This window comes from Megalops cyprinoides, chromosome 22, assembly GCF_013368585.1.
Source record: "Megalops cyprinoides isolate fMegCyp1 chromosome 22, fMegCyp1.pri, whole genome shotgun sequence".
NCBI classification, from domain to species: Eukaryota; Metazoa; Chordata; class Actinopteri; order Elopiformes; family Megalopidae; genus Megalops; species Megalops cyprinoides.
The window spans coordinates 27,172,638-27,198,301 of record NC_050604.1 but is presented as its reverse complement, the minus strand read 5'-3'; the positions used below and the strand labels follow the sequence as shown (position 1 = coordinate 27,198,301).

The 25,664-nt window shown below is 43.2% G+C and overlaps 2 protein-coding genes across 2 annotated transcripts in view; one reads left to right on the top strand and one right to left on the bottom strand.

The window, feature by feature from the left end:
* The first annotated feature begins 6,078 nt into the window (after window positions 1–6,078).
* LOC118769545 (G-protein coupled receptor 15-like) lies at window positions 6,079–9,588 on the top strand. The gene is made up of 4 exons (XM_036516675.1): window positions 6,079–6,471; window positions 7,531–7,601; window positions 8,046–8,843; window positions 9,411–9,588. Exons 1-4 carry the CDS (start codon window positions 6,079–6,081, stop codon window positions 9,586–9,588), a joined length of 1,440 nt encoding a protein of 479 aa, XP_036372568.1.
* Window positions 9,589–11,109: 1,521 nt separating this feature from the next.
* The window catches only part of LOC118769544 (C-type lectin domain family 4 member M-like), a gene marked incomplete at its 5' end in the record, with an annotated part of 33,749 nt that continues 19,194 nt past the window's right edge, over window positions 11,110–25,664 (bottom strand). Inside the window, 2 exons of the mRNA XM_036516674.1 lie at window positions 11,110–11,254; window positions 12,084–12,184. Coding sequence (XP_036372567.1) covers window positions 11,110–11,254; window positions 12,084–12,184 — 246 coding nt within the window. The remainder of the gene's footprint in view (window positions 11,255–12,083; window positions 12,185–25,664) is intronic.

Genomic DNA, 25,664 nt, shown 5'->3' with positions numbered 1-25,664 from the left:
TGCCTGTCCTGCACGGGGTGAGTGCCGAGCTCTCGTGGCTCTGACGCCTTCCGTGTAAATGAGTAAACCGGTTTGATTGCCACCTGAAAAATGAATATGGCGTCACAATGGCTTGTTTTACTGGCATTTGTCGCAATATTTTTGCGATTTCGGTCAAATCTAGAGGGCAAAACTGGCCAAAGGCTTGTGTGAACACCATCCTGCCGCGGCGGGAGAAGGACGGAACCGTCGTCGCGCTGCGGAGCCGATCGCATCATTCCTGTCACGACTCTGTTAAACAGTGCACACAAGTAAAATGTTTCTCTCGGTAAAAAAAAAAAAAAAAGAAAAGAGAAAAAATAGTTTAGAATACTAGGCACGATGGTTTCGGCGTCCTCAATAAACTGTGGAACCCAGAAATTGTTTCCCCTGTCGATTAAATTGATCGATTTAAAACGAATACATTAAAAACTACAAACATATTTCTTACGCGTTTTATCTAGGGATGAAATGGTGATATTAAATACAGGCTTTTGATTTTGCCTTGTCGTGGCTGTGTCAGCAACACACAAAACACGCATTCAGTGCCGGGACACACAAATATGAACAATATGAATACAAAATATAGTAAAGCATTAAAGCATGCCCTTTTATCAAAGGCAACTGCCCTGAATGACGAAGGAAAGGGAGAGTATATATGTATATATATATATGTATATATATATATATATATATATATATATATATATATATATATACTATAACTATAAAAAATAAATTGATGAATTATTGACTTTTGAACGACTTTTTTATTTCAACGCCTTATTAGAGTAACATTTTATTTTATCTGTCCTGCAAAGGTGAATTTCAGATATGAATAATATTATAGGTCGATAACATATTATTAATATTGCATTTAATATTACATTTAGTCTTAGGCGACCCAGTGCGCTTTGCAAGATGTGACTACATTTAACGTTGCATTTACACTTTTGACATTCAACAGAAGCACTTATGCGGAGTCTTCCAAAGTCGAGTACAAATTTCCCAAAAGAATCTTAAGGCTAAATGGACCGTTACAGCCCTCTATCGTCTATGGTTGACTCGGTGTCTCCCAAAAGCATCTTAAGTAACGGTGCTCTTTGAAATTTCTGTAGATTCACGAGTGCCTCTGAGTAATCGTAGAAATCAAAATGTGTTGTTACAAACTAAACGACATGTTGTGGGGCACCTGTGGGAATCAACGCAAACTTCAGAGTTTGCGCTTTACTCTTGCTATGACCGACGGCACTCATTGTCAGAAACGTGCAAGCATAGACAGCCAATAGGTCTACTGGCCAACACTCATTTCTGCTTAAATAAAAGACTATATCTCAGCAACACTCTTTTATCTTATCTTCCGTTTGAATATTTTGCATCAATTAATTAATGTAAGATTATTTTATCTTCACTTGAAAAAACAGGCGACAATAACCGTTGATACATTCAGCGGCTAACGCGTATCAGCCGCTGAATGTCTCAGATCTCTCAGCGGTGCTCAGTAGGAAAGCGTGTTTGAGACTTTGTATTTTAATCAATGGATGTACATTGTCACCAATATCAAAAGTCATCAAAAGTTTTAGAACACCACCAATTTCTGTAAAGGAAAAACCTACACTTTTAAGGGTTATAATGTTCTGTCTTTCTTCCTTTGTTAATTGCCTTTTTCTCGCCATTATGATAAGCAATATACTACTTCCTGCAGTGCAATATTGTCCAAATAACGCTTCAGAGGGTGTAGTAACACAGTCTGTGCTACCACTGCTTTTATACAGACAGAGGGTTTGTAAGTAATCAGCAAAAGTCAGGACACCTGTAGGAAGTGTTTGCATCAACTTTCAAGGCTTAATTTACTTCCATTGCTGCAGAAAAGCTGTAAGTTGTTAACCCATTACTTGTCCCCTGAAAAAGGATTTTTTTAACTCTGAAATTCACATTATTTTTCAGTTTTTGGTAACCTAAACTTTTTTTTAACCCCTGGCAGTTTACCGCTCCCTTTTGTTCCATTTCAGGTCATTCACTGGACTTGAACTGCTTAAATTTCAATAACCTGGAAAAATGGAGGTGTTGTAAAACTTTTGAACAGTAGTGTAGACCCTTCTCAACCTCTAACATAAATTGCTATCGGGAAACCGGGCCCAGTCTTGCGTAGACTGGAATTTCTACAGAGGCACATGGTGCTTGCTTGGAGACTATTACACTTGTGTACAATATATATATGTACACAATAATAAACCATCACATTAAAGTTAACAATCACAGACGCAAAGCATAGATAATGTATTAACAAAACAACTGCTTATACGTTCAAGTTTAATGTTGGAAAAATCAAAAATGAGTTCATGTTGCGTGAACTAACCCTATGCAGTTTAAAATCAGTTTGAAATCATTGTGCTGGAACGCTTTGGCAGTGCAGTTTAATGGCGTTTAATGCAGAGGTGATTGCATGAATTTCTCCTCTTTTGTTGCTTTTGCCAGCATTGATCTTGAATGTAAAAGTAGTTTTTTTTTTTTAATGATTTTCAGATTCTACCCAGAAGGTGATTTGACCTTAAAACAACAATGTTAACTACAACAATACAAGTTGCAATGAGAATAGGCCTACAGCAAGGTTGGTCTTATTTAGAATAAGTGGGTGTAACTAGTTTTTAGGAAGCAGACTAAGATAAAAGTTTTATTCTGTCGTATTCTGCATCTGTACTCTGCAAATAACTCTGGAATAAAACAGGTGACAAGCGAGAGAGACAGTGATTGACCTGTGACCTGTGGCTTCAGTGTTTGGCTTCTTTCTGTTTGATGTGATCGTTTCAAACAGAGAATATGTGCCTTATGTTTAAGTGCAAATGCAGAGAAGCGAACGACACATAATCATGAAGAGGTTTCACATGCTCAAAATGTTTAGCGTGTTGCTAGGCCTACACTAAATGTAAACATTTCGGTCGTTTTAGTAAAACCTATTATTATTCACTCAGATAATGGCACTTTTGCTATTAACAGTATTCGAATCTGTAAGAGTAAACTGTTCAGTAAATTGTTTGATAGCCTATATTTGAGAGCAAAGTTGCACTGATGAAAATGATAACGCATTTGTGTTCACGACAGCCACTGCAGGGGTTTTTGGAAACGTGGTCGCGATTTGGTGCCTGTCATGGTCAGAGTCGGTGTGTAAAACCTCGCAGAAGTTACGATGAAATGGCTGAGATACACGATGCTGAATTTCTCCAGTTTTCATTCAAAACTGGTTCAGAATTAAACTACAGCGCGACCACACTCCCGCTATAACGTGTGCTGGTTTACAACCCCCCGTCCCCCAACACACACACATACACACACACACAGGAAATGAACGGTTGGCGTCAGCTGAAAAAATGAACAAAGACGGGTATAACCTTTATGAAAAGATACGTGGGTAAAAATCAACGGTAAGTCTCTTCTTAATCGTTAATTGAAATCAATGTTTCAAGTTTTTTCTCTTTTCAGTTGTTATGCAAAAATTTTCTTTTGGATGTTTCTAATGGTTTTAACTAGAGTCGGGGTCAATTCCATTTCAGTTCTTTCAGTTCGAGACTTGAATCGAAAAATCTTCCCTTGACTGAAAATGATGTCTGGTTTTCAGTGCAGTTCATTACCTGAACTGACTGATTTGAAATGAAATTGACCCAAACTCCGGCTGTAGCAGTGTAATCCACGTCATCGTTACGACTGCAAAAGTTTTTCCAATTCGACTGTCTTTTAGATGTTATTATTATTATTATTATTATTATTATTATTATTATTATTATATCAGTAGTAGTAGTAACAATAATAATAAAAATTAGGGTATCGCGTGACTTCATACTGTTATATTCTTTTGTTCTCTTCTCTAAATAGCGGGATATTGCGAGAAAGTAAAACGTTCGTATTAATTGCATGAATGTAGCCTAATTCTTCTCTCCAATAATTTAATGTATATATTTGGGTTATTAGAGCACATTTTTTGAAATTTCTACATAACGAGGGCAAATGTTTATTCTTCAAATAACAGATTACTTACCTGAGTCAGAAGTACTGTCATAGATTTATAATTAAATGCATAAATATTGTTTTACAGTCTGTTGCCTTCATCGTTCTTTAAACGGTAAATTTCGCTCATTTTTCTGGCTACTTTCTAGGTGGAAAATGAATCGTAAAGATATATAATGTTGAACGAAAACCTCTTGAAAGTTGTTTAGTTTTTTATTTTTAAAAAAAATAAATTTTTAATTTTTAATTTAATTAAGTTCCAGGGTGTTACAGACCGAATCTGCATATTGAGACATCCTGGCAGCATTTCACTGCTGATATACTCATAAATACTCATAAATCAGTGTTTCTGTAAATATCAGTGAGTCACCGAAAACCAGACGCCGCTCCTCCGCGCTCGGGCGTGGGCAGGTGTCTTCGAGACCGTCCCTCGAGTCATTGAGTCATTCCTCCGCCGTTTTGTGCTCGTATCACGGTATGAGTTGGATAAACTTTTGACCCTTAACACGAGACACAATTTGTAGTTCGGATATTATTCAACATTGATATATATATATATATATATATATATATACACACACACATTTTTCCTTTTGTAGACAGGGACATCTGTCCATACATAATCGGTTGGAAAAAGGCATATCAGAACCAGCACCAGGGTGTGAGAGTTTAGAGTACGGGCCAAAAGAGCCGTGGAGCGCGGTATGAGAAGCAGGAAAGAAAACACCGAGGCGACGCTTTTGAAGAGCAATGAAGCATATTTGTGCATAAAGAATAACAATTAAGAACAATATTTCGTAACGAAAAAAGCCCAAATTAATCATGTAATATAGAATGACTTACCGCGCAATTTTACACGGACATCGCTCAGTATCACATTAATTGCATTTAAAATTAATTTTAAAAAGTTGCTTATCCTGGTTTCTGATATTTGTGCTGCTGGCAACACCGCTTTTCTCACTTTCTGGATGGTGTCTCAACAAACCGACGCCGATGTCATTTGCAATAAGGAAAAAGCTCGTAGGCGTTTTTTCTTTTTCTTTTTTTGTTAATGGAGAAAAGAATGTGAGACTCTTGGTTGTCTGATCTTATGACCTCTCATATGTTCACTTTTCCAACGGAACATACGCGGCTGTCTTTCTGCAGATGGAAAGCGAGGCAGAGTAGCCTACAACACAAGCAAAAACATTACAGTGAAAAGTGAACAGTAAATGTTTCTAATATAAAACGTTCACTGTTCCCAGCCAATAATTTGAAAAATATGAGAAAAAAACTGTACAAGCAGTAAAAAATAAATATGTTACGCTATGTCGTGACATTAATTTTTTTAAATGAGAAACGGCGGTCTGAGTTAACGATATTTAAGTTAAAGCGCTCGACGTTGTCTCGAAATCTCTACTGTATATTAATGGCATAATATGTGTAAATCGATTTTAATCATTATCTAAAACATCGAAATGAATGTCACATGCAGAGGGGGTATTCCTTCCATCGAAAGATATGTAATAACCATACACAAGCTTTTCTTGTGAGTTACACGAGTTAATACATTTTTAAAATCTGTCATGACCAGATAACGTGTGTATTTCACTTCGCAATGGATCAAAAGGCTCTCAATCATTTCTGGGATTTTAGTGCGTAATCATCAGGGAGATTAAATAGCCCATATGTAAGCAGTGCTTCGTTTACCTCACGCCAGCAGCTGTAATTATTATTCATCACCCATCTAATGTCATTAAAATTTATTTCAGTCGAATTAAGAGTGTGTTTAGGAGAGGCGCGCCAGGCGCGTCCGTCCTGCGCGACAGCGTGGTGAGGGAACGCCGTGCTTGCCCTCCCTGCCCTATAAAAACATGCGCAAACGAGGTCACGCCACGTTTGATTGCTCTTTTTCAGAAACTCAGAATCGGAAATCTGAGAAATCAAGAGGCAATAATACAGCTGATCTGAGTACAGCGCATTCAGGACTGCAGCTGATCTAAGGACAGCACATTCAGGACTGCAGCTGATCTGAGTACAGCGCATTCAGGACTGCAGCTGATCTGAGGACAGCAGGACATGGAGCAGGATTACAGCTCTGAAGAGGACTGGGGCAGCGGCGTCTTCAACTTCAACTACAGCTACAGCTATGATTATAACGGCACCGAGCTGGATGGCGGGCTGGGGGGCGGGGCCTGCACAGCGCCCCCCGTGGGCGGGATGGAGATGGTGCGGGCCGCACTGTACTGCGCCGTGCTGCTGGTGGGCGTGCCTGCTAACCTCGTCCTGCTGGGGGCGCTGTGCCACAGGGGCCGGGCTGCAGGGGGGCGGGGTGGCCGGCACTGGAGGACCGGAGAGATCCTGGCTCTGAACCTGGCTGTCAGCGACCTGCTCTTCCTCCTCTCCCTCCCACTGTGGATACAGAGCGAGCTGAACCAGGGGCGGTGGAGCGGCGGGGACATCAGCTGCAAGGTGAGGAGGAGAGAGAAAGAGAGGGAGGGAGAAAGGGAGAGAGAGAGAGAGAGAGAGAGAAAGAGAGAGGGAGGGATGCGGGGAGGGGGAGAGAGAGAGAGAGAAAGAGGGAGAAAGAGAGAGAGAGGGGGAGAGAGAGGGAGGGAGAGAGAGAGAGAGAGAGGGAGGGATGCAGGGAGGGGAGGGAGAGAGAGGGAGAGAGAGAAAGAGAGAGGGAGGGATGCGGGGAGAGAGAGAGAGAAAGGGAGAGAGAGAGAAAGAGAGAGGGAGGGATGCGGGGAGGGGGAGGGAGAGAGAGAGAGAGGGAGAAAGGGAGAGAGAGAGAAAGAGAGAGGGAGGGATGCGGGGAGAGAGAGAGAGAAAGGGAGAGAGAGAGAAAGAGAGAGGGAGGGAGGGATGCGGGGAGAGAGAGAGAGAGAGAGAGGGAGGGAGAGAGAGAGAGAGAGAGAGGGAGGGATGCGGGGAGAGAGAGAGAGAAAGGGAGAGAGAGAGAAAGAGAGAGGGAGGGATGCGGGGAGAGAGGGAGAGAAAGGGAGAGAGAGAGAAAGAGAGAGGGAGGGATGCAGGGAGGGGAGGGAGAGAAAGGGAGAGAGAGAGAAAGAGAGAGGGAGGGATGCGGGGAGAGAGGGAGAGAAAGGGAGAGAGAGAGAAAGAGAGAGGGAGGTATGCGGGGAGGGAGAGAGAGGGAGGGAGGGAGAGAGAGAGGGAGAGAAAGGGAGAGAGAGAGAAAGAGAGAGGGAGGGATGCGGGGAGAGAGAGAGAGAAAGGAGAGAGAGAGAAAGAGAGAGGGAGGGATGCGGGGAGAGAGGGAGAGAAAGGGAGAGAGAGAGAAAGAGAGAGGGAGGGATGCGGGGAGAGAGGGAGAGAAAGGGAGAGAGAGAGAAAGAGAGAGGGAGGGAGGGAGAGAGAGAGGGAGAGAAAGGGAGAGAGAGAGAAAGAGAGAGGGAGGGATGCGGGGAGAGAGGGAGAGAAAGGGAGAGAGAGAGAGAGAGAGAGGGAGGGATGCGGGGAGGGGAGGTATGCCACAGTGCATAAAGTGTGAGCCCCATGTGCCTGCAGATGACTCCCTATGTAACAGCGCTGACCATGTATGTGGGAGTGCTGCTACTGACCATCATGAGCTTCGACAGGTAAGCGCACTATGTGTGTGTGTGTGTGTGAGAGAGAGAGATAGTGTGTGTGTGTGTGTGTGTGTGTGTGAGAGAGAGAGATAGTGTGTGTGTGTGTGTGTGTGTGTGAGAGAGAGAGATAGTGTGTGTGTGTGTGTGTGAGAGAGAGAGTGTGTGTATGTGTGTGTGTGTGTGTGTGTGTGTGTGTGTGTGTGAGAGAGAGAGAGAGAGTGTGTATGTGTGTGTGTGTGTGTGAGGGAGAGAGTGTGTGTGTGTGTGTGTTTGAGAGAGAGAGCAGTGTGTGCGTGTCTGTGTGTTTGAGAGAGAGAGCAGTGTGTGTGTGAGTGTGTGTGAGAGAGAGAGAGTGTGTGTATGTGTGAGTGTGTGTGTGTGTGTGTGTGTGTGTGCGCGCGTGTGTGAGAGTAGCATATGGCTGTATCTCTGATGTTTTTGGGGTCTCTGCAGGTACGTGGCGGTATTGCACCCCGGTCTGTACCGGCGTCTGCGGAAGCACACTCTGGCAGCGTGGAGTTGTGTGCTGTCCTGGCTGGGCTCCGCCCTCCTGGCTGTTCCGGTGCTGCGGGTGCGAGAGGTGCAGCAGGGGCCGGGCGGGGCCCCGTACTGCGGGGAGAGGGAGGGGCGGGCCGCCGCCCACCCCCCAGAGCTGGCCCTCGGCCTGCTGCTCCTCAGCTTCTTCCTCCCGCTCCTCCTCATCCTCCTCTGCTCCTGCGCTGTCAGCCACACCCTGCGGCGGCATGTGGGCGGGGCTGTGGGCGGGGCGGTGGGTGGGACCGGCCAGCCGGGGGCTCTGCGTCGCTCCATGCGGGTGGTGCTGCTGGTGGCGGCCGCCTTCCTGCTGTCCTGGCTGCCCTTCAACCTCTTCAAGCTGCTGGGGCTGCTGGAGCGCAGCCTGAGTGCCCCCCCCGCGCCCCCTGACCCCCCGCCCACCTGCGCCCTGCGCCGCCTCGCCCAGGCCGGCATGCGCTGGACCGCCCCGCTGGGCTTCGCGCACAGCTGTGTCAACCCGCTGGTCTACCTGGCGGCCGACCGCTCGCTGCGCCGGAGGGGCCTGCAGGGGGCACTGTTGCCCTGCGGCCAGAGTGAGGGGGGTGCCCCCAGAAGCGGGGCCAGGAGTGGGGCCAGCTCTCACACCGGCCCCAGCAGCTGGGAGGGGCCTGGAAAGGCGGCGAGGGGGGCGTCGGCATGCCAGGGCGGAGAGCGAGGGGGTGTGAGGAGGGAGGAGACAGTGGAGGAGGTGATTCTGTGAGTCTTTCTGCTACGCGAGTGAGGGAGGAGGGAAAGAGAGGGAGACAGAAGGAGAGAGAGAGAGGAAGAGGGAGAGAGGAGATGGAGGAGGGTGTGATTCTGTGAGAGGATAAGATAGGATAGGATGAGATAAATCTCAGTGCAATACAGCATGGCGGTAAGGAGTAGGGCTCATAACCTGAAGGTTGCTGGTTCGATTCCCTGCTGGGACACTGCTGCTGTACCTTTGGGCAAGGTACTTACAATTGCCTCAGTGAATATGTAAGAACTGTAGTCTTTGTAAGTCTGGATATGAGCGGATGCTAAATGACAATAATATAAGGTACTGTAAATCACCTCTTACAGTGCAAAGATTTCAGGAAAAGCTTATCTCCAACTGATGTAAAATGAATTAAAACATAAGATGGGCCAAAACTCTGTAATCTAAATTACTTATGTTAATTATGTAACTTTCAATGTGTGCATGTTACATGAAAATAGTCAGCAGATAAAAGTGCTTTTCTTTAACTGACTCACGGTGAGAGCGAGCAGCAGAGCAGGTCCGCGCTGTGTGTTTGTGGACAGAAAGGTCGCAGAGGAGGACGAAAGGGCGGAGGGATCAGTCAGAGCGGTACCGGCACAGAGGCCGCTGCCCCCACCCCGTCTGCGGCTGCCCTGTGACTCACCCGCTGCAGGACACACCGCCCTTCGGCTGAGACGCGTCTCCGAGGAGCACCTGCGTCCCGCCTGGACCACTTCATGAAAACATGGCCCTGAGTCTCTCTTTTTTACACTTTCATACATACATGTGACCCACTTCAACTAGAGCGCTGGTAGCGCCGGGGAAAGAACAGGTAAAAACGAGGTCTGTATGGGCGACAGGCGCGTCAGCATCGCTCTCCTGGGCTCTGCTTCCTCTTTCGCCTTCCGAATGCATCACGGCCGTGCGAACTGCTTCATCAATATGATACTCATTTTTGCTTATATTTTTGCCTGTTATGCCTGTTTGGTGAAAACATTTACTGTTGTGTTTGTTTACCTGTAAGAATGCTCTTGATGTAGCTTCCCAATAAACCAATTTTAATGCCGAAGTTCCTTGCCTCTAAAGCAAAAAGCCAAACGGCGCACAGCCGTCAGCAGTCGTTTTTTTCAGTTATAATCACGGTCTATTCATTCGACCGTGCAGTCGAACACTGAGGCTTCAGGCTGCATGATGTTTGTCTGACCTCCTCAGTCTGTGGGCTGGAGCAGAGAAAGACCAGTGGGTGTAGAGACCTCCTCCACCAGAAGGACTGAGTCTACCTACTATCGCTGCCGAGTGACTACCCCTGCCTTTTGACAGGATAAAGTGAGATGGCCACTATGCCATGATGAATTCGTATAAGGCTAATAAGAACTATATCCTTATTTGCAAGAGTGACGCTTCTTTCAGTTTGGAAAGATTCATACGCTGTCGCCCTGATTCGGAGGTCAAGGCCACAGTTTGCCTTCATGCCGCCGGGTTTCGGTCTGAGTCACTCGCGTGTGCCGGGGCTGTCTGCCTGGCATCTCAGCCTCGGACGCCCTCAGCCGCAAAAAGATGTCTAGATTGCTTCCTGTGTGTGCTGAGGTTTCGGTTTGTGTCTGTGTGTGTGTGTGTGTGTGTGTGTGTGTGTGTGTGTGTTTGTGTGTGCTAGTGGGCTCGTGGAATGTGTGTGAAGGTTCTGAACTCAACTGACCTGACCCAACAACATGCTGTTAGTAATACATATCAAAACACAATATTTCAAAATATGCAACATCCAGAAAAAAAAATGCGAGTGGAAAAAAATTCCCTCCGTGTCTCTTATATGGCAACAAAATTATTACTACATAAACACCTTTTTTGCCATAAGAGAAAATTAAGCAGGTTACAGTAAGAAATCCATATTAAATAATAACAGGAAAAGCAGATTCTGGAGACATCCGTATTAGCATGATGTGCTGAGCTGTGGAATACTCGACCCACTCATCCATGCACAGTTTTCACACCGGCCTGTAGAGGGCGACATTGAGCTGAAGCGGAACACTTCAGGAGCAAGGTGATTCAGACACAGCTGTATGAGAAAGCATGTCTTTATACTTTACCTTTATTCAACCACGCGAATGCACTGAGGGTTATTTTTGTTTTGTTCATTCAAACTTCCTGTATATGTGTGAATACATAAGTGAGTGAGTACAAGGATATGTTTTCATGTTTTGTTTTTGTGTGTGTGTGTGTGTGTGTGTGTGTGTGTGTGTGTGTGTGTGTGTGTGTGTGTGTGTGTTAGTAACAGCCAGGTCTCTCACAGATCCAGTTATTCTCATAAGAGCACTTCACATCATTCCAGTGTTTCTGGGGGTCATATTCAGGGTAGTTTACCACACAGTCCTCATCTCCAGAGTTATTAGGCTCTCCACTCATCCAGTACCTGAAAGCAGCAGCAGCACAGAGAATGAGACACATGCACCTTCATCAGGAGGGACAGAGAGAAGGAAGTGAGGACACACTGAGGAGAGAAACAGCTACTGCTCTGATACGGTGATCACTGCCTCTCTGTAACAGTGTTGATTCTGCTCTGATACGGTGATCACTGCCTCTCTGTATCAGTGTTGAATCTGCTCTGATACGGTGATCACTACCTCTCTGTAACAGTGTTGATTCTGCTCTGATACAGTGATCACTACCTCTCTGTAACAGTGTTGATTCTGCTCTGATACAGTGATCACTACCTCTCTGTAACAGTGTTGATTCTGCTCTGATACGGTGATCACTACCTCTCTGTAACAGTGTTGAATCTGCTCTGATACGGTGATCACTACCTCTCTGTAACAGTGTTGATTCTGCTCTGATACGGTGATCACTACCTCTCTGTAACAGTGTTGAATCTGCTCTGATACAGTGATCACTACCTCTCTGTAACAGTGTTGAGTCTGCTCTGATACGGTGATCACTACCTCTCTGTAACAGTGTTGAGTCTGCTCTGATACAGTGATCACTACCTCTCTGTAACAGTGTTGATTCTGCTCTTATACACTGATCATTACCTCTCTGTAACAGTGTTGAATCTGCTCTGATACGGTGATCACTACCTCTCTGTAACAGTGTTGAATCTGCTCTGATACGGTGATCACTACCTCTCATTAACAGTGTTGATTCTGCTCTTACTCTGTGGTCAGTCTCTCACTCTGTAACAGTGTTGAATCTGCTCTGATACGGTGATCACTACCTCTCTGTAACAGTGTTGATTCTGCTCTTACTCTGTAGTCAGTGTTGTGCCGTCCACCCACTTCCAGGTTCCCTCTGTATTGCTGTCAGTCAGACCGATCCAGGCATGTTTCTTGAGTCTATTGATGAATTCCTGAAGAGAGCAGAGAACAAAGTTTCAGCACGTGAACAACCAGCAGGTGTAAAATGATATGTTTTATATATTGTTGTGGTTAAGAGTACTATAGCATTATATATTTGGGATTATTGTGTGTGGTTTACCCATTTGGTAAGGAATATTATACTATATGATAGACACAGGGGAATTGCTTCTCAAAGAACACAAAAGTAATAAAAATCTGTGTATATTTATGTAATACTGCAATAGAAATATATCTGTTAACAAGAAATCTGAGAATTACCATTCATTCAGAACAAGGTGATTTTAAATGCTTAAAAAAACATTTAAAATGATATATATTTGCGTAAAAATTTCCACAAATCACTTCAAAATACTAAAGTTCAGATCTACTTCCTTTTTCCTTTTAATGATCGCACCTGGGTGCCATTAACAGATGGAGTTAAACCAGCACTGATTACAACTCCAGCTACTCTTATGAGGGGAATAGCGGCCCTGGCCCTTCCTGTCTCTCTCTCTCTCTCTCTCTCTCTCTCTCTCTCTCTCACCTGTTCCTCTCTGCTAGTAATGATCACCAGGTCAGCTCCTCTCTCTCTCACCTGTTCCTCTCTGCTGGTAATGATCACCAGGTCAGCTCCTCTCTCTCTCTCACCTGTTCCTCTCTGCTAGTAATGATCACCAGGTCAGCTCCTCTCTCTCTCACCTGTTCCTCTCTGCTGGTAATGATCACCAGGTCAGCTCCTCTCTCTCTGCAGTCTTGTCGGCTCTACAGGACAATGTGGTAACAGGACAATGGAGTATTGCGCCACTGAATCCCTCCAAATGCATTTTTATCAACACTCTTGAGTCTGTTTTTCCTTTCCTTTTTTCATACATTTTTTAATAGTTATCTTTTCATTTTTATAATATTTCCTCATCACTTTTTACTTTGTTATCACTCTAAAATAACAGCGTCTCAACAATAAGTAGTATTGGTGTAAATTTAAAAGAGCTAGTATGCAGAAGCTTCAGGTTGCTTATAATGATTCTCTGAGGATATTGCTCAAGAAACCCAGGTCCTGTAATGCAAGTGACATGTTTTGCACATGTCAGTACCTTTCAGGCATTGATGAGAAATTTGATGTACAAATTTATTTGTCGCTTGAACAACTCCCAGAACAACCTTGTTTTGATGCTGTCAAATCCTAGATTTAGTGCACTATGCTACCATAGTGCACCTTTTATAAGTAGTGCAATACTCCTTTTTTATGTATGTTGTATGTTATGTCTGTCTTGTGTTTGTGTGGACCTTGAATCTGACAAATAAAGGTGATGATGATGATGAATAAAACGTAAGAGAAGCAGAAATGTTGGCTTTACCCTGATACTGGCCAATTTTGGACAAAGTTTTCCAAGACCAGCTGATTTCCTTGTGCCTTATTGGGTCTAATGGAGTACCTTTGTGCACTTCACATTAAATAAGTGGGCTTTTGTAAATCATTTTGCTTAGATAGAGAGATCAAAACCTGGTGTACATAAGGGACAATGTGCTATTAAATGTGTGTCAATATGGAATGAGGCTGTAAGAATTATATATCACAGCTGAAGTTCCCTAAGAATTACAGAGATTCCAGCTCAGATTGATATGAAACCTGTTATCTAGGACCTTCTGGGCAGTCTCCAGCTGAGGAAATGTTGCTCTGTCAAATTACCTGGGAGCCACATGACAATCAATCTGCAAAGATCATGATCAAAGATCACTTTTCTTTAAAGTTCATGTGTTGAGGCGTAATAGTCTTGATATAAGAATTATAGGCATTTGCAATAAGTGTTTGTAACTACTCATTAGTATCATTAATAATAACTAGTACTCGTGATAAATGTTTAGCCATAGTGGTTTTAGTTTGACTTGGACGGAAAATACTTGGATGGATTGTGAAGATGTGTTGTTTGACTGTGATTCTCAGCACTTGTTCATGTGTCCCGATATGCCCTGCTCTCCAGACGTATGCGTTTCATTTCAGTTATGAAATTTTCATTATATGTTTTACAAGGTTGGGAAAACCCTGTTGACAATTTTGTCATGATGTTTCAAAAATGGCCTTATTACCTAGAGAGCTGTACAGTCTGGATCCACAGGGCAGGCGTTTCTACCCTGAACTCTTGGGCTTCAGCAATGTCTAGTGTCAAAAACGTGTTATGAGCTGTGAGGCTGGTTATTTCTCATAGGATCATATACTGTATAACTATGCACTGTATGAGTGGAGTAACTTAAATCTGATAAACAACACGCAAGCATGAAAACAGAACATGTAGTGAAGCAAACAAAAACAAAAAAGAAATATTAAGAAATATTTAACTTGTTTCATTTCCTTACTGTGTGGTTGTGTGGGTTTGCATGTCGGTTTCTCATGACTGTGTGTGAAGTGAGTGTCTGTGGAAGAGGAACTGTCACTTAGCTGATAAGCAGATCCTGTTGCAATCTTTTTGTATAAATTCTTGAGAAAGTTATGGTTTCACACAGAGGAATTTGATCTTTCTGTTAGTGATTATAAACATATTTATGTATTCATGATCAAAATATATATTTATGTAAAATCATGTATACATGTTTATGTTTTTTGCTTTGTCTTCAGCCCCCATTGCATGTTGTACTCCAATATCTTGCTTGAAGTTTGTTTTGAAGAAAACACATCTTAATTAAAAACACAGACTCAGAGAGCATAGCTATATGTGTTCCTCCTCTTCTGTTTGAATTTGTGTTACTTTGTTTAAACTCTTAAAATTATTTAGTTAGTTGAGTCATCTGTGAGATTGTATTTGTTTTGTCATAAGAATTTTCAACATTTATAATAAGTGTTAGTAACTAGTGATTAATGCAATTACTAATACCTAATACTAGTAAACTAACTAAATAGTGGTTTTAATTTGACTCGGACAGAAGATATTTGCATGGATTGTAAAGTTGTGTTGTTTGATCTAACTGAAACCCCATCTGAGCCATGGAACCACTGTGAGCTGAATGTAAAAGCCCTTTATTGCAGAGGGCTGATTTTGTTGCTCCTGGTGTAGTAGGAAGCTGTGTTGGGACAGTGCAGATGTAATGGGTTTGTACCAAAGGGAACTAAAGTGTTTAACTGTCCCATCAAACTGCCCATCAGACAAGTTCCCAACAGTCAGTCTGATGTAACAGAGACTTTACAAACATCACTGTAACATGGCAATTCTCACACTGATGAGCACTTCATATTCTATGGAAGTCCATAAGTAGTTTGTGGAGACTTTTCACTTCCTACATTGTGAATGATGTTATCAGCCATTTCTCAGTTTGTTCCTAGTCTAGTTTTCCTCTGCATTCTACACAAGGTGAAATCAAATTTGTTCTTAAAACATGGCTTTGACTGTAACAGACACTGATATCACTCTAAATACAGTATTATACATGTTCTTAATTCTTGCTTTTGGTTGCCTCAGGGGCCAGGGGAATTTCTGAAGTTTCCTTATTCATACAATTAAGGTGTAGCTTTGGTTAGAATTACGCATGTTACCCCAATAATATTCATGTTTAGAGTAATATGTGTTCATTTCTGTGTTGTGCTATGATCATTGAACCATTTTTCGACCAAATGTTCTTAATATTGTATAATATGGAGCATACATTTTCTGTGCTGCAATCTGTGACAATTTACATTTGAAGGCTGAGCTGATACTTCTGAGAAAAAAAAAACATTTTCAGAACCAAAGTCAGCCAAAAAAAGCCAATTTTCAGAACCAAAGTCATACAAAAAAAAAAGCCATTTTCAGAACCAAATATTTTTATTTTAAAAAGGAAAAAGCACCAGCATATACTTTCCCTCAACTTATAAGTCAGGTAGATAACAAGGCAAAAAGCAATAATCGAGATGTTTAAAACTATGTACCAGCCATATGACTGACAATATATAAACCGTTGTTTTAAAGAGTAAAGAGAGTGTAAAGGGAATTTGTAATGGCATCTGGGTTTGTCTGTGGGCTCAATGACTGAATGGTTCAGACTAGCTGGCTGGGTGGCTTATTGCACATAAGAGAGAAAAGATCACGCTTGGGTAAGGGGTTTAATTTGTGGCCTGAAGAAGTGGGTCTTCAGTCTGTGCTGAAAGATGGGCAGCGTTTCAGCTCTTCTGAGTGAAACAGGAAGCTGGTTCCACACGCAGGGGCCAGGACAGACGGTGGGCGTGACCGGGATACGAGGCTACGAGAGGGAGGGGCAGCCAGGTGTCCTGAAGACACCTGGTCTGGCTGGAGTGGAGGCCCTGCAATCCACTGCAGGTAAGATGGAGCCTTTCCCCTCACCGCTCGGTAGGCTAATACCAGCGATTTGAAGCGCATGCAAGCTGTCACTGGCAGCCAGTGAAGGGAAATCAGGAAGGGTGAGACACGGGAGAATTTGGGGACATTGTGGACCATTTTGTATGTGCTGCAGTGGTCTGGTTTATTTTAAATTTAGATTTTATTTAACATTAATTTGAAGGTATTTAGTTTTCATGTCTCTTCTGTTCATTTTTTTCACAGTTTAGTTATCGCTTTTAAATGTCAGTTCCCTCATTCTGTCACTAGTTTATGCATTGAGAGGGTACTAAAGGGTAGAGCCCGTTGCCAGAGGAAGTGTGTTTGCAGAAAAGAAGAGAAATATTTTCACGGAAGATATCCCAGTGAATAAAGAGGAACTGAAAGTTTACTTTTATCATTATAATAGATCAGAACTTTTCCCATCATGAACACTCTCATTCTCTGATAAAAACAAGGCTTAAAGACCCAACACTCTCATACTCTGATATAAACCAAGCTTAGACACCCAACACTCTCATACTCTGAATATAAACCAGGCTTAGATACCCAAGAGTCTCATACTCTGAATTTAAACCAGGCTTAGAGACCCAACAGTCTCATACTCTGAATATAAACCAGTCTTAGAGACCCAACAGTCTCATAATCTGATAAACATCAGGTTTAGAGACCCAACACTGTTGTACTCTGATCTAAATCAGGTTTAGAGACCCAACACTCCCATACTCTGAATATAAGCCAGGCTTACAGACAGCCCAATGTTCCCATTCACTGAATGTATAGTACCAGTCAAAAGTCTGGACACACCTTATTGAGATAATGGGAAACATACATTCATAGACATTTTGATCTCAGGACATATGCTTAAATGCTTGAATTTGTTTCTTAGTAACAGTGAAGTTGATGTCAATGTATGAATTTCTTTCCAACAAAAAATTTTATATTAAAATATTTGAAAATAATATTTTTAAAATAAGATACAATAATGAAATATAAGATGTAATATAGTTTTGATTTTGGTCACTTTTTGGATCACTGCATAATTGCATTTGTGTTATTTCATAGTTTTGATCTTTACTATTATTCTAAAATGCATGAAATAGTAAAACTAAAGAATAAACGTTGTGTGCAAACCTTTGACTGGTACTGTAAGCAACAGAGCCACAAATGAAGGGACCTGAGTGACTATTAATGCTGCTCTTTGTGGGACCGACGGGCGTGTTAGTTATTGTGTGTGTGTGAGTGTGTGTGTGTGTGTGTGTGTGTGTGTGTGTGCGTGTGATCACACATAAACAGAAGCATGTACACACCCATGTTCCTGCAGTGGTAGCTTCCTGTGGTATTCACAGGGTAGGTTAAAAACATCACTGACACTACAGTGCAGCACAGCAGAGACGCAGCACAGGACACACAGACTACAGATTCAGGGTCTGCACCATGGAGATGTGTGATGATGTCTACGCCAATGTAGACACCATCCAGTCCTGCAGCTTTACAGCAGACCAGAACCCAGAGAGCAGCCCCAGAAGTCAGCAGTTGGGTAAGAACACACACACACACACACACATGCGCGCGCACACACACACACACAGATGCACGCACACACACACAGTCACACACACACACACACACACACACACACACACACAACCAGACACATACGGGCAAGTTCAACAGGTTAAGTTTTGACATGCCACTGACCTTAAAGAGCTTTACCCTGGACATTTACAGTTATGAAAATTATTTCATACTATTTAAAATTCAGGCCTCAATGGATGAATCCTTGATGAATGAGGAGGACAGAGTGATTGGCCTTGAGGTCTAAGTGATGAGAATGACAGGAAATAAGGTTCATTTCATGTTTCAAGCATTGAAATGAATGCATCACATTAATGTTGTAATATATATGTATATGTACATATACGTATATGAATATAATGTAAATGTCATGTAAATATAACATTAATGTAAATGTAACATAAATTCGGGAGAATACACTCATGTTGAGGCAGACAGGCAATGGAAAAGAGTGATTTAATATTTACTTTGAAAAGTATTCTCCATTTTTGTTAGTTTCCCATAATCTATGATACAGGTGTCTGTGTGGATCTGATGGATCACAGTCTCACACATACACGCACGCAAACACACGCACACGCACACACACACATGCATACACACACACACACACACACACACATTCACACGAACACACACACACACACACACACACACACACACACACACACAATAACTAACACGCCCGTCGGTCCCACAAAGAGCAGCATTAATAGTCACTCAGGTCCCTTCATTTGTGGCTCCGTTGCTTACAGTACCATTTTAGAATAATAGTAAAGATCAAAACTATGAAATAACACAAATGCAATTATGCAGTGATCCAAAAAATGACCAAAATCAAAACTATATTATATCTTATATTTTATTATTGTATCTTATTTTAAATATATATTTTAAATATATTATTTTCAAATATTTTAAAGTTACATTTTTGTTGGAAAGAAATTCATACATTGACACCAGCTTCACTATTACTAAGAAATAAACTCTAGCATTTAAGCATATGTCCTGAGATCAAAATGTCTATGAATGTATGTTTCCCATTATCTCAATAAGGTGTGTCCAGACTTTTGACTGGTACTATACATTCAGTGAATGGGAACATTGGGCTGTCTGTAAGCCTGGCTTATATTCAGAGTATGGGAGTGTTGGGTCTCTAAATCTGATTTAGATCAGAGTATGAGAGTGTTGGGTCTCTAAGACTGGTTTATATTCAGAGTATGAGACTGTTGGGTATCTAAGCCTGGTTTATATTCAGAGTATGACAGTGTTGGGTCTCTAAACCTGGCTTATGTGCAGAGTATGAGACTGTTGGGTCTCTAAGCCTGGTTTATATCAGAGTATGAGAGTGTTGGGTCTCTAAGCCTAGTTTATATCAGAGTATGAGATTGCTGGGTCTCTAAGCCTGGTTTATATCAGAGTATGAGAGTGTTGGGTCTCTAAGCCTGGTTTATATTCAGAGTATGAGACTCTTGGGTATCTAAGCCTGGTTTATATCAGAGTATGAGACTCTTGGGTATCTAAGCCTGGTTTATATCAGAGTATGAGAGTGTTGGGTCTCTAAGCCTGGTTTTTATCAAAGAATGAGAGTGTTCATGATGGGAACAGTTCTGATCTATTATATTATATTATGATAAAAGTAAACTTTCAGCTCCTCTTTATTCACTGGGATATCTTCCATGAAAATATTTCTCTTCTTTTCTGCAAACACACTTCCTCTGGCAACGGGCTCTACCCTTTAGTACCCTCTCACTGCATAAACTAGTGACAGAATGAGGGAACTGACATTTAAAAGCGATAACTAAACTGTGAAAAAAATGAACAGAAGAGACATGAAAACTAAATACCTTCAAATTAATGTTAAATAAAATCTAAATTTAAAATAAACCAGACCACTGCAGCACATACAAAATGGTCCACAATGTCCCCAAATTCTCCCGTGTCTCACCCTTCCTGATCTCCCTTCACTGGCTGCCAGTGACAGCTTGCATGCACTTCAAATCGCTGGTATTAGCCTACCGAGCGGTGAGGGGAAAGGCTCCGTCTTACCTGCAGTGGATTGCAGGGCCTCCACTCCAGCCAGACCAGGTGTCTTCAGGACACCTGGCTGCCCCTCCCTCTCGTAGCCTCGCATCCCGGTCACGCCCACCGTCTGTCCTGGCCCCTGCGTGTGGAACCAGCTTCCTGTTTCACTCAGAAGAGCTGAAACGCTGCCCATCTTTCAGCACAGACTGAAGACCCACCTCTTCAGGCTACACCTCAACCCCCTACCCAAGCGTGATCTTTTCTCTCTTATGTGCAATCATATGTGAAAGTATATTTAATGTAATTGCATATATGCAGGTTTTCTTACATGTGGGTAGTATGTGTTAGTATTATATTTGGAATGACAGAGTCCTTTAAGCTGTACAAGTTGTTTTGCACTTACATGTCAGTCTGGGCACACATCATGACCTCAGCACTGATGCTCCTTCCTGTGTGGTTAGTGGTGTCCTCTATGCAATGGTGTAAGGTACTTACATATTTCTGGAAAAAAAAACTAAAGAACAAATAACACTTATGATGCAACACTCACACTGATCTGAATCTGCAGGGAGGAAACTCTACAGATGGACTGCAGTGTGTCTGGGGCTGCTGTGTGTTCTGCTACTGACCGCCATCACGCTGCTCTGTATCCACTGTGAGTATCTGGGGCTGCTGTGTGTTCTGCTACTGACCGCCATCACGCTGCTCTGTATCCACTGTGAGTATCTGGGGCTGCTGTGTGTTCTGCTACTGACCGCCATCACGCTGCTCTGTATCCACTGTGAGTATCTGGGGCTGCTGTGTGTTCTGCTACTGACCGCCATCACGCTGCTCTGTATCCACTGTGAGTATCTGGGGCTGCTGTGTGTTCTGCTACTGACCGCCATCACGCTGCTCTGTATCCACTGTGAGTATCTGGGGCTGCTGTGTGCTCTGCTACTGACCGCCATCACGCTGCTCTGTATCCACTGTGAGTATCTGGGGCTGCTGTGTGCTCTGCTACTGACCGCCATCACGCTGCTCTGTATCCACTGTGAGTTTAGCAGGTGCTGCTTCTTATTAGTCTGCAGTTATTGGGTCAGTGAGTGAGCTCATGCTGTCAGTCTGTGTGATTCAGTAAAGTGCAGTATGGTTTTCCCTTCCTCTGCAGATAATGGAGTGGTAAATGAAACCATGGAGAAACACAGGGAACTGTCTGAGACCCTGTCACTCCTTACAGCCAACTACACTGCAGAGAGAGACCAGATAGAGACCAATTACACCATCCTGAAAGCAGAGAGAGACCAGATAGAGAGTGAGAGAAACAGGCTCCAGAGGAGGGTGGGTGAGTAACATAACTGTGTAAAAATCTGTAAAATTACCCTTCAATCTCAAAGATGTGTGACTTTAAAATCTTGGGTTATAATGAGTGTGTGTGTGTGTGTGTGTGTGTGTATGTGTGTATGGTGCAGAGCTAACCTGTCCCCAAGGCTGGACAGAGTTCAAATCCAGCTTGTACTACACCTCCTCTGAGAAAAAGAGCTGGAGTGACAGCCAACAAGACTGCAGAGAGAGAGGAGCTGACCTAGTGATCATAACCAGCAGAGAGGAGCAGGTGAGAGAGAGGAGCTGACCTGGTGATCATTACCAGCAGAGAGGAGCAGGTGAGAGAGAGGAGCTGACCTGGTGATCATTACCAGCAGAGAGGAACAGGTGAGAGAGAGAGGAGCTGACCTGGTGATCATTACCAGCAGAGAGGAACAGGTGAGAGAGAGAGAGAGGAGCTGACCTGGTGATCATTATCAGCAGAGAGGAACAGGTGAGAGAGAGAGAGGAGCTGACCTGGTGATCATTACCAGCAGAGAGGAGCAGGTGAGAGAGAGAGAGGAGCTGACCTGGTGATCATTACCAGCAGAGAGGAGCAGGTGAGAGAGAGGAGCTGACCTGGTGATCATTACCAGCAGAGAGGAACAGGTGAGAGAGAGACAGAGGAGCTGACCTAGTGATCATAACCAGCAGAGAGGAACAGGTGAGAGAGAGAGGAGCTGACCTGGTGATCATTACTAGCAGAGAGGAACAGGTTAAAGCAGTGGAGGTGTCAGGTTTTCTGGCTGCTGCTTCCCAGGATGACCACCAGAGGGCCCCAACTTCCTGTGTGTTCCACGTAGCATTTAGTTATTGTTCCACCTGTCCTAATTAGTAATTGGTTTCACCTGTGTTTTTTATTTATTTTTCCTGCCGTTTGCCTACCTCATTCTTGAGTTATGTTAGTTGTGAGTATGAGAGCTCTTGTACAAAGACTGATTTGTTTTTTCCTGAGTCTTCTAAAAAATATCTCTGTTTTCTTTGAACTGATTCTTTTGGTGTCTGAGTGATCTCTGCAGTTAGATTCACCCTGCTCCTTGTAACAGGAGGTGTGTAACCTGAATTCAGTGTGAGCTGAGAGGGACAGAGAACGTGTACGGCATGTGGCTCATGATTGAGCGGTACTGTCAGTCCTGGCTGTAAATGAATAAAACTTTACTATGTGCAAAATCTCCCCAGAATATGTATTGAATTACAGCTGCCTGGAACTGAAAATCAAGGGAATTAATCTGAGGAAAAAAGGCAGAGCTATAAAAATGAAAAACCCTCGCACAGAGCTGGTCAGAATGGTTCATTTATTTACGTATTCATCAACAAAGACAGGTATGTTTTATTATTAATAAATGCTTAGGAAATGACATGCATTGTGGTTATGTTTTTGCATATATGTGTGCATGTATTTATATATTTATATGGAGATTTCAGTCACAGTGGTGGAAGGTGGCAAAAGTGGTCGTTATATGCATCAAATTCCTTTCAAATGATTCCATGTATTTCAGTGTAGCAAAGTGGTTTCTTGGGCTTCCGCTTGTATAATTGTCTTTGTATTCCAGTGTAGTCTGTTTCAATATTTCAGCATTGGGTTAAAACCCTGCGTTCTCCCATCATCCAACACACCAATACCTGTGTACTGTGATCAGGAGTGTTATTACCCTAATAACTCAGACTACACAAATACAGCCATCAACCACAAACACTTGCATCATTAGAGGTCATAGCAGTGTCACTAGTATGTGTATTATACACTATATGGACAAAAGTATTTGGATGCCTGACCATTACACCAACAGGGACTGTAATGACACTGTATTCAAATACATTAAAAGATAAATACTTTAATATGGAGTTGGTCCCCCTTTTGCAGCTATAACAGCTTCCACTCTTCTTTCCACAAGATTTTGGAGTGTTTTTGTGGGAATTTGTGCCCATTCATTCTTTAGAGCATTTATGAGGTCAGGCACTGATGTTGGACGAGAAGGCCTGGCTCGCAGTCTCCGTTCCAGTTCATCCCAAAGGTGCTCGATGGGGTTGAGGTCAGGGCTCTGTGCGGGCCAGTCAAGTTCTTCCACATCGAACTCATCACACCATGTCTTTATAGTCCTTGCTTTGTGCACTGGGGCACAGTCATGTTGGAATAGAAAAGGGCCTTCACCAAACTGTTGCCACAAAGTTGTTAGCATAGCATTGTCCAAAATGTCTTGGCATGCTGAAGCATTAAGATTGCCCTTCACTGGAGATAAGGGGCCTAGCCCAAACCCTGAAAAACAGCCCCATACCATTATCCCTCCTCCACCAAACTTCACAGTTGGCACAAAGCAGTCAGGCAGGTAACGTTCTCCTGGCATCCGCCAAACCCAGACTCGCCCATCTGACTGCCAAACAGAGAAGCGTGATTCATCACTCCACAGAACACGTTTCCACTGCTCCACAGTCCAGTGTCAGTGTGCTTTACACCATTCCATCTGACGCTTGGCATTGGACTTGGTGATGTGAGGCTTGCATGCAGCTGCTCGGCCATGGAAACCCATTCCATGAAGCTCCCACCGCACAGTTTTTTTGCTTACATTAATGCCAGTGGAAGCTCAGAACTGAGCTCTGGAATCAGCAGAGCGCTGGCCATGTTCTCCCATGATATTATTGCCCACAAGTTTCAATACTTCAATGCAGAGAGACTTGTTTTCGTTCTGTCTGTTCATGGATCTGTTTCTTTATTTTTTTGCTCTTGTAGGAATTCATCAACAGCTTAAGCAGTCGGGTCTGGATCGGCCTGACTGACAGTGAAACAGAGGGAACCTGGAAGTGGGTGGACGGCACAAGACTGACCACAGAGTAAGAGCAGAATCAACACTGTTACAGAGAGGTAGTGATCACCGTATCAGAGCAGATTCAACACTGTTACAGAGAGGTAGTGATCACCGTATCAGAGCAGATTCAACACTGTTACAGAGAGGTAGTGATCACCGTATCAGAGCAGAATCAACACTGTTACAGAGAGGTAGTGATCACCGTATCAGAGCAGATTCAACACTGTTACAGAGAGGTAGTGATCACCGTATCAGAGCAGATTCAACACTGTTACAGAGAGGTAGTGATCACCGTATCAGAGCAGAATCAACACTGTTACAGAGAGATAGTGATCACCGTATCAGAGCAGATTCAACACTGTTACAGAGAGGTAGTGATCACCGTATCAGAGCAGAATCAACACTGTTACAGAGAGATAGTGATCACCGTATCAGAGCAGATTCAACACTGTTACAGAGAGGTAGTGATCACCGTATAAGAGCAGATTCAACACTGTTACAGAGAGATAGTGATCACCGTATCAGAGCAGATTCAACACTGTTACAGAGAGGTAGTGATCATTGTATAAGAGCAGATTCAACACTGTTACAGAGAGGCAGTGATCACCGTATCAGAGCAGATTCAACACTGTTACAGAGAGGTAGTGATCACTGTATCAGAGCAGAATCAACACTGTTACAGAGAGATAGTGATCACCGTATCAGAGCAGATTCAACACTGTTACAGAGAGGTAGTGATCACCGTATCAGAGCAGAATCAACACTGTTACAGAGAGATAGTGATCACCGTATCAGAGCAGATTCAACACTGTTACAGAGAGGTAGTGATCACCGTATAAGAGCAGATTCAACACTGTTACAGAGAGATAGTGATCACCGTATCAGAGCAGATTCAACACTGTTACAGAGAGGTAGTGATCATTGTATAAGAGCAGATTCAACACTGTTACAGAGAGGCAGTGATCACCGTATCAGAGCAGATTCAACACTGTTACAGAGAGGTAGTGATCACCGTATCAGAGCAGATTCAACACTGTTACAGAGAGGTAGTGATCACCGTATCAGAGCAGATTCAACACTGTTACAGAGAGGCAGTGATCACCGTATCAGAGCAGATTCAACACTGTTACAGAGAGGCAGTGATCACCGTATCAGAGCAGATTCAACACTGTTACAGAGAGGTAGTGATCACCGTATCAGAGCAGATTCAACACTGTTACAGAGAGGTAGTGATCACCGTATCAGAGCAGAATCAACACTGTTACAGAGAGGTAGTGATCACTGTATCAGAGCAGACTCAACACTGTTACAGAGGGGCAGTGATCACCGTATCAGAGCAGACTCAACACTGTTACAGAGAGGCAGTGATCACTGTATCAGAGCAGACTCAACACTGTTACAGAGAGGTAGTGATCACCGTATCAGAGCAGATTCAACAC

Excerpts from the sequence above, each read along its gene's own strand:
- LOC118769545 (XM_036516675.1), top strand. The coding sequence starts at position 6,079 with ATGGAGCAGGATTACAGCTCTGAAGAGGACTGGGGCAGCGGCGTCTTC. Across the intron at positions 7,602-8,045 it reads ACCATCATGAGCTTCGACAG|GTACGTGGCGGTATTGCACC; the intron begins GTAAGCGCACTA and ends GGGTCTCTGCAG. Across the intron at positions 8,844-9,410 it reads ACAGTGGAGGAGGTGATTCT|AAAGGTCGCAGAGGAGGACG; the intron begins GTGAGTCTTTCT and ends GTTTGTGGACAG.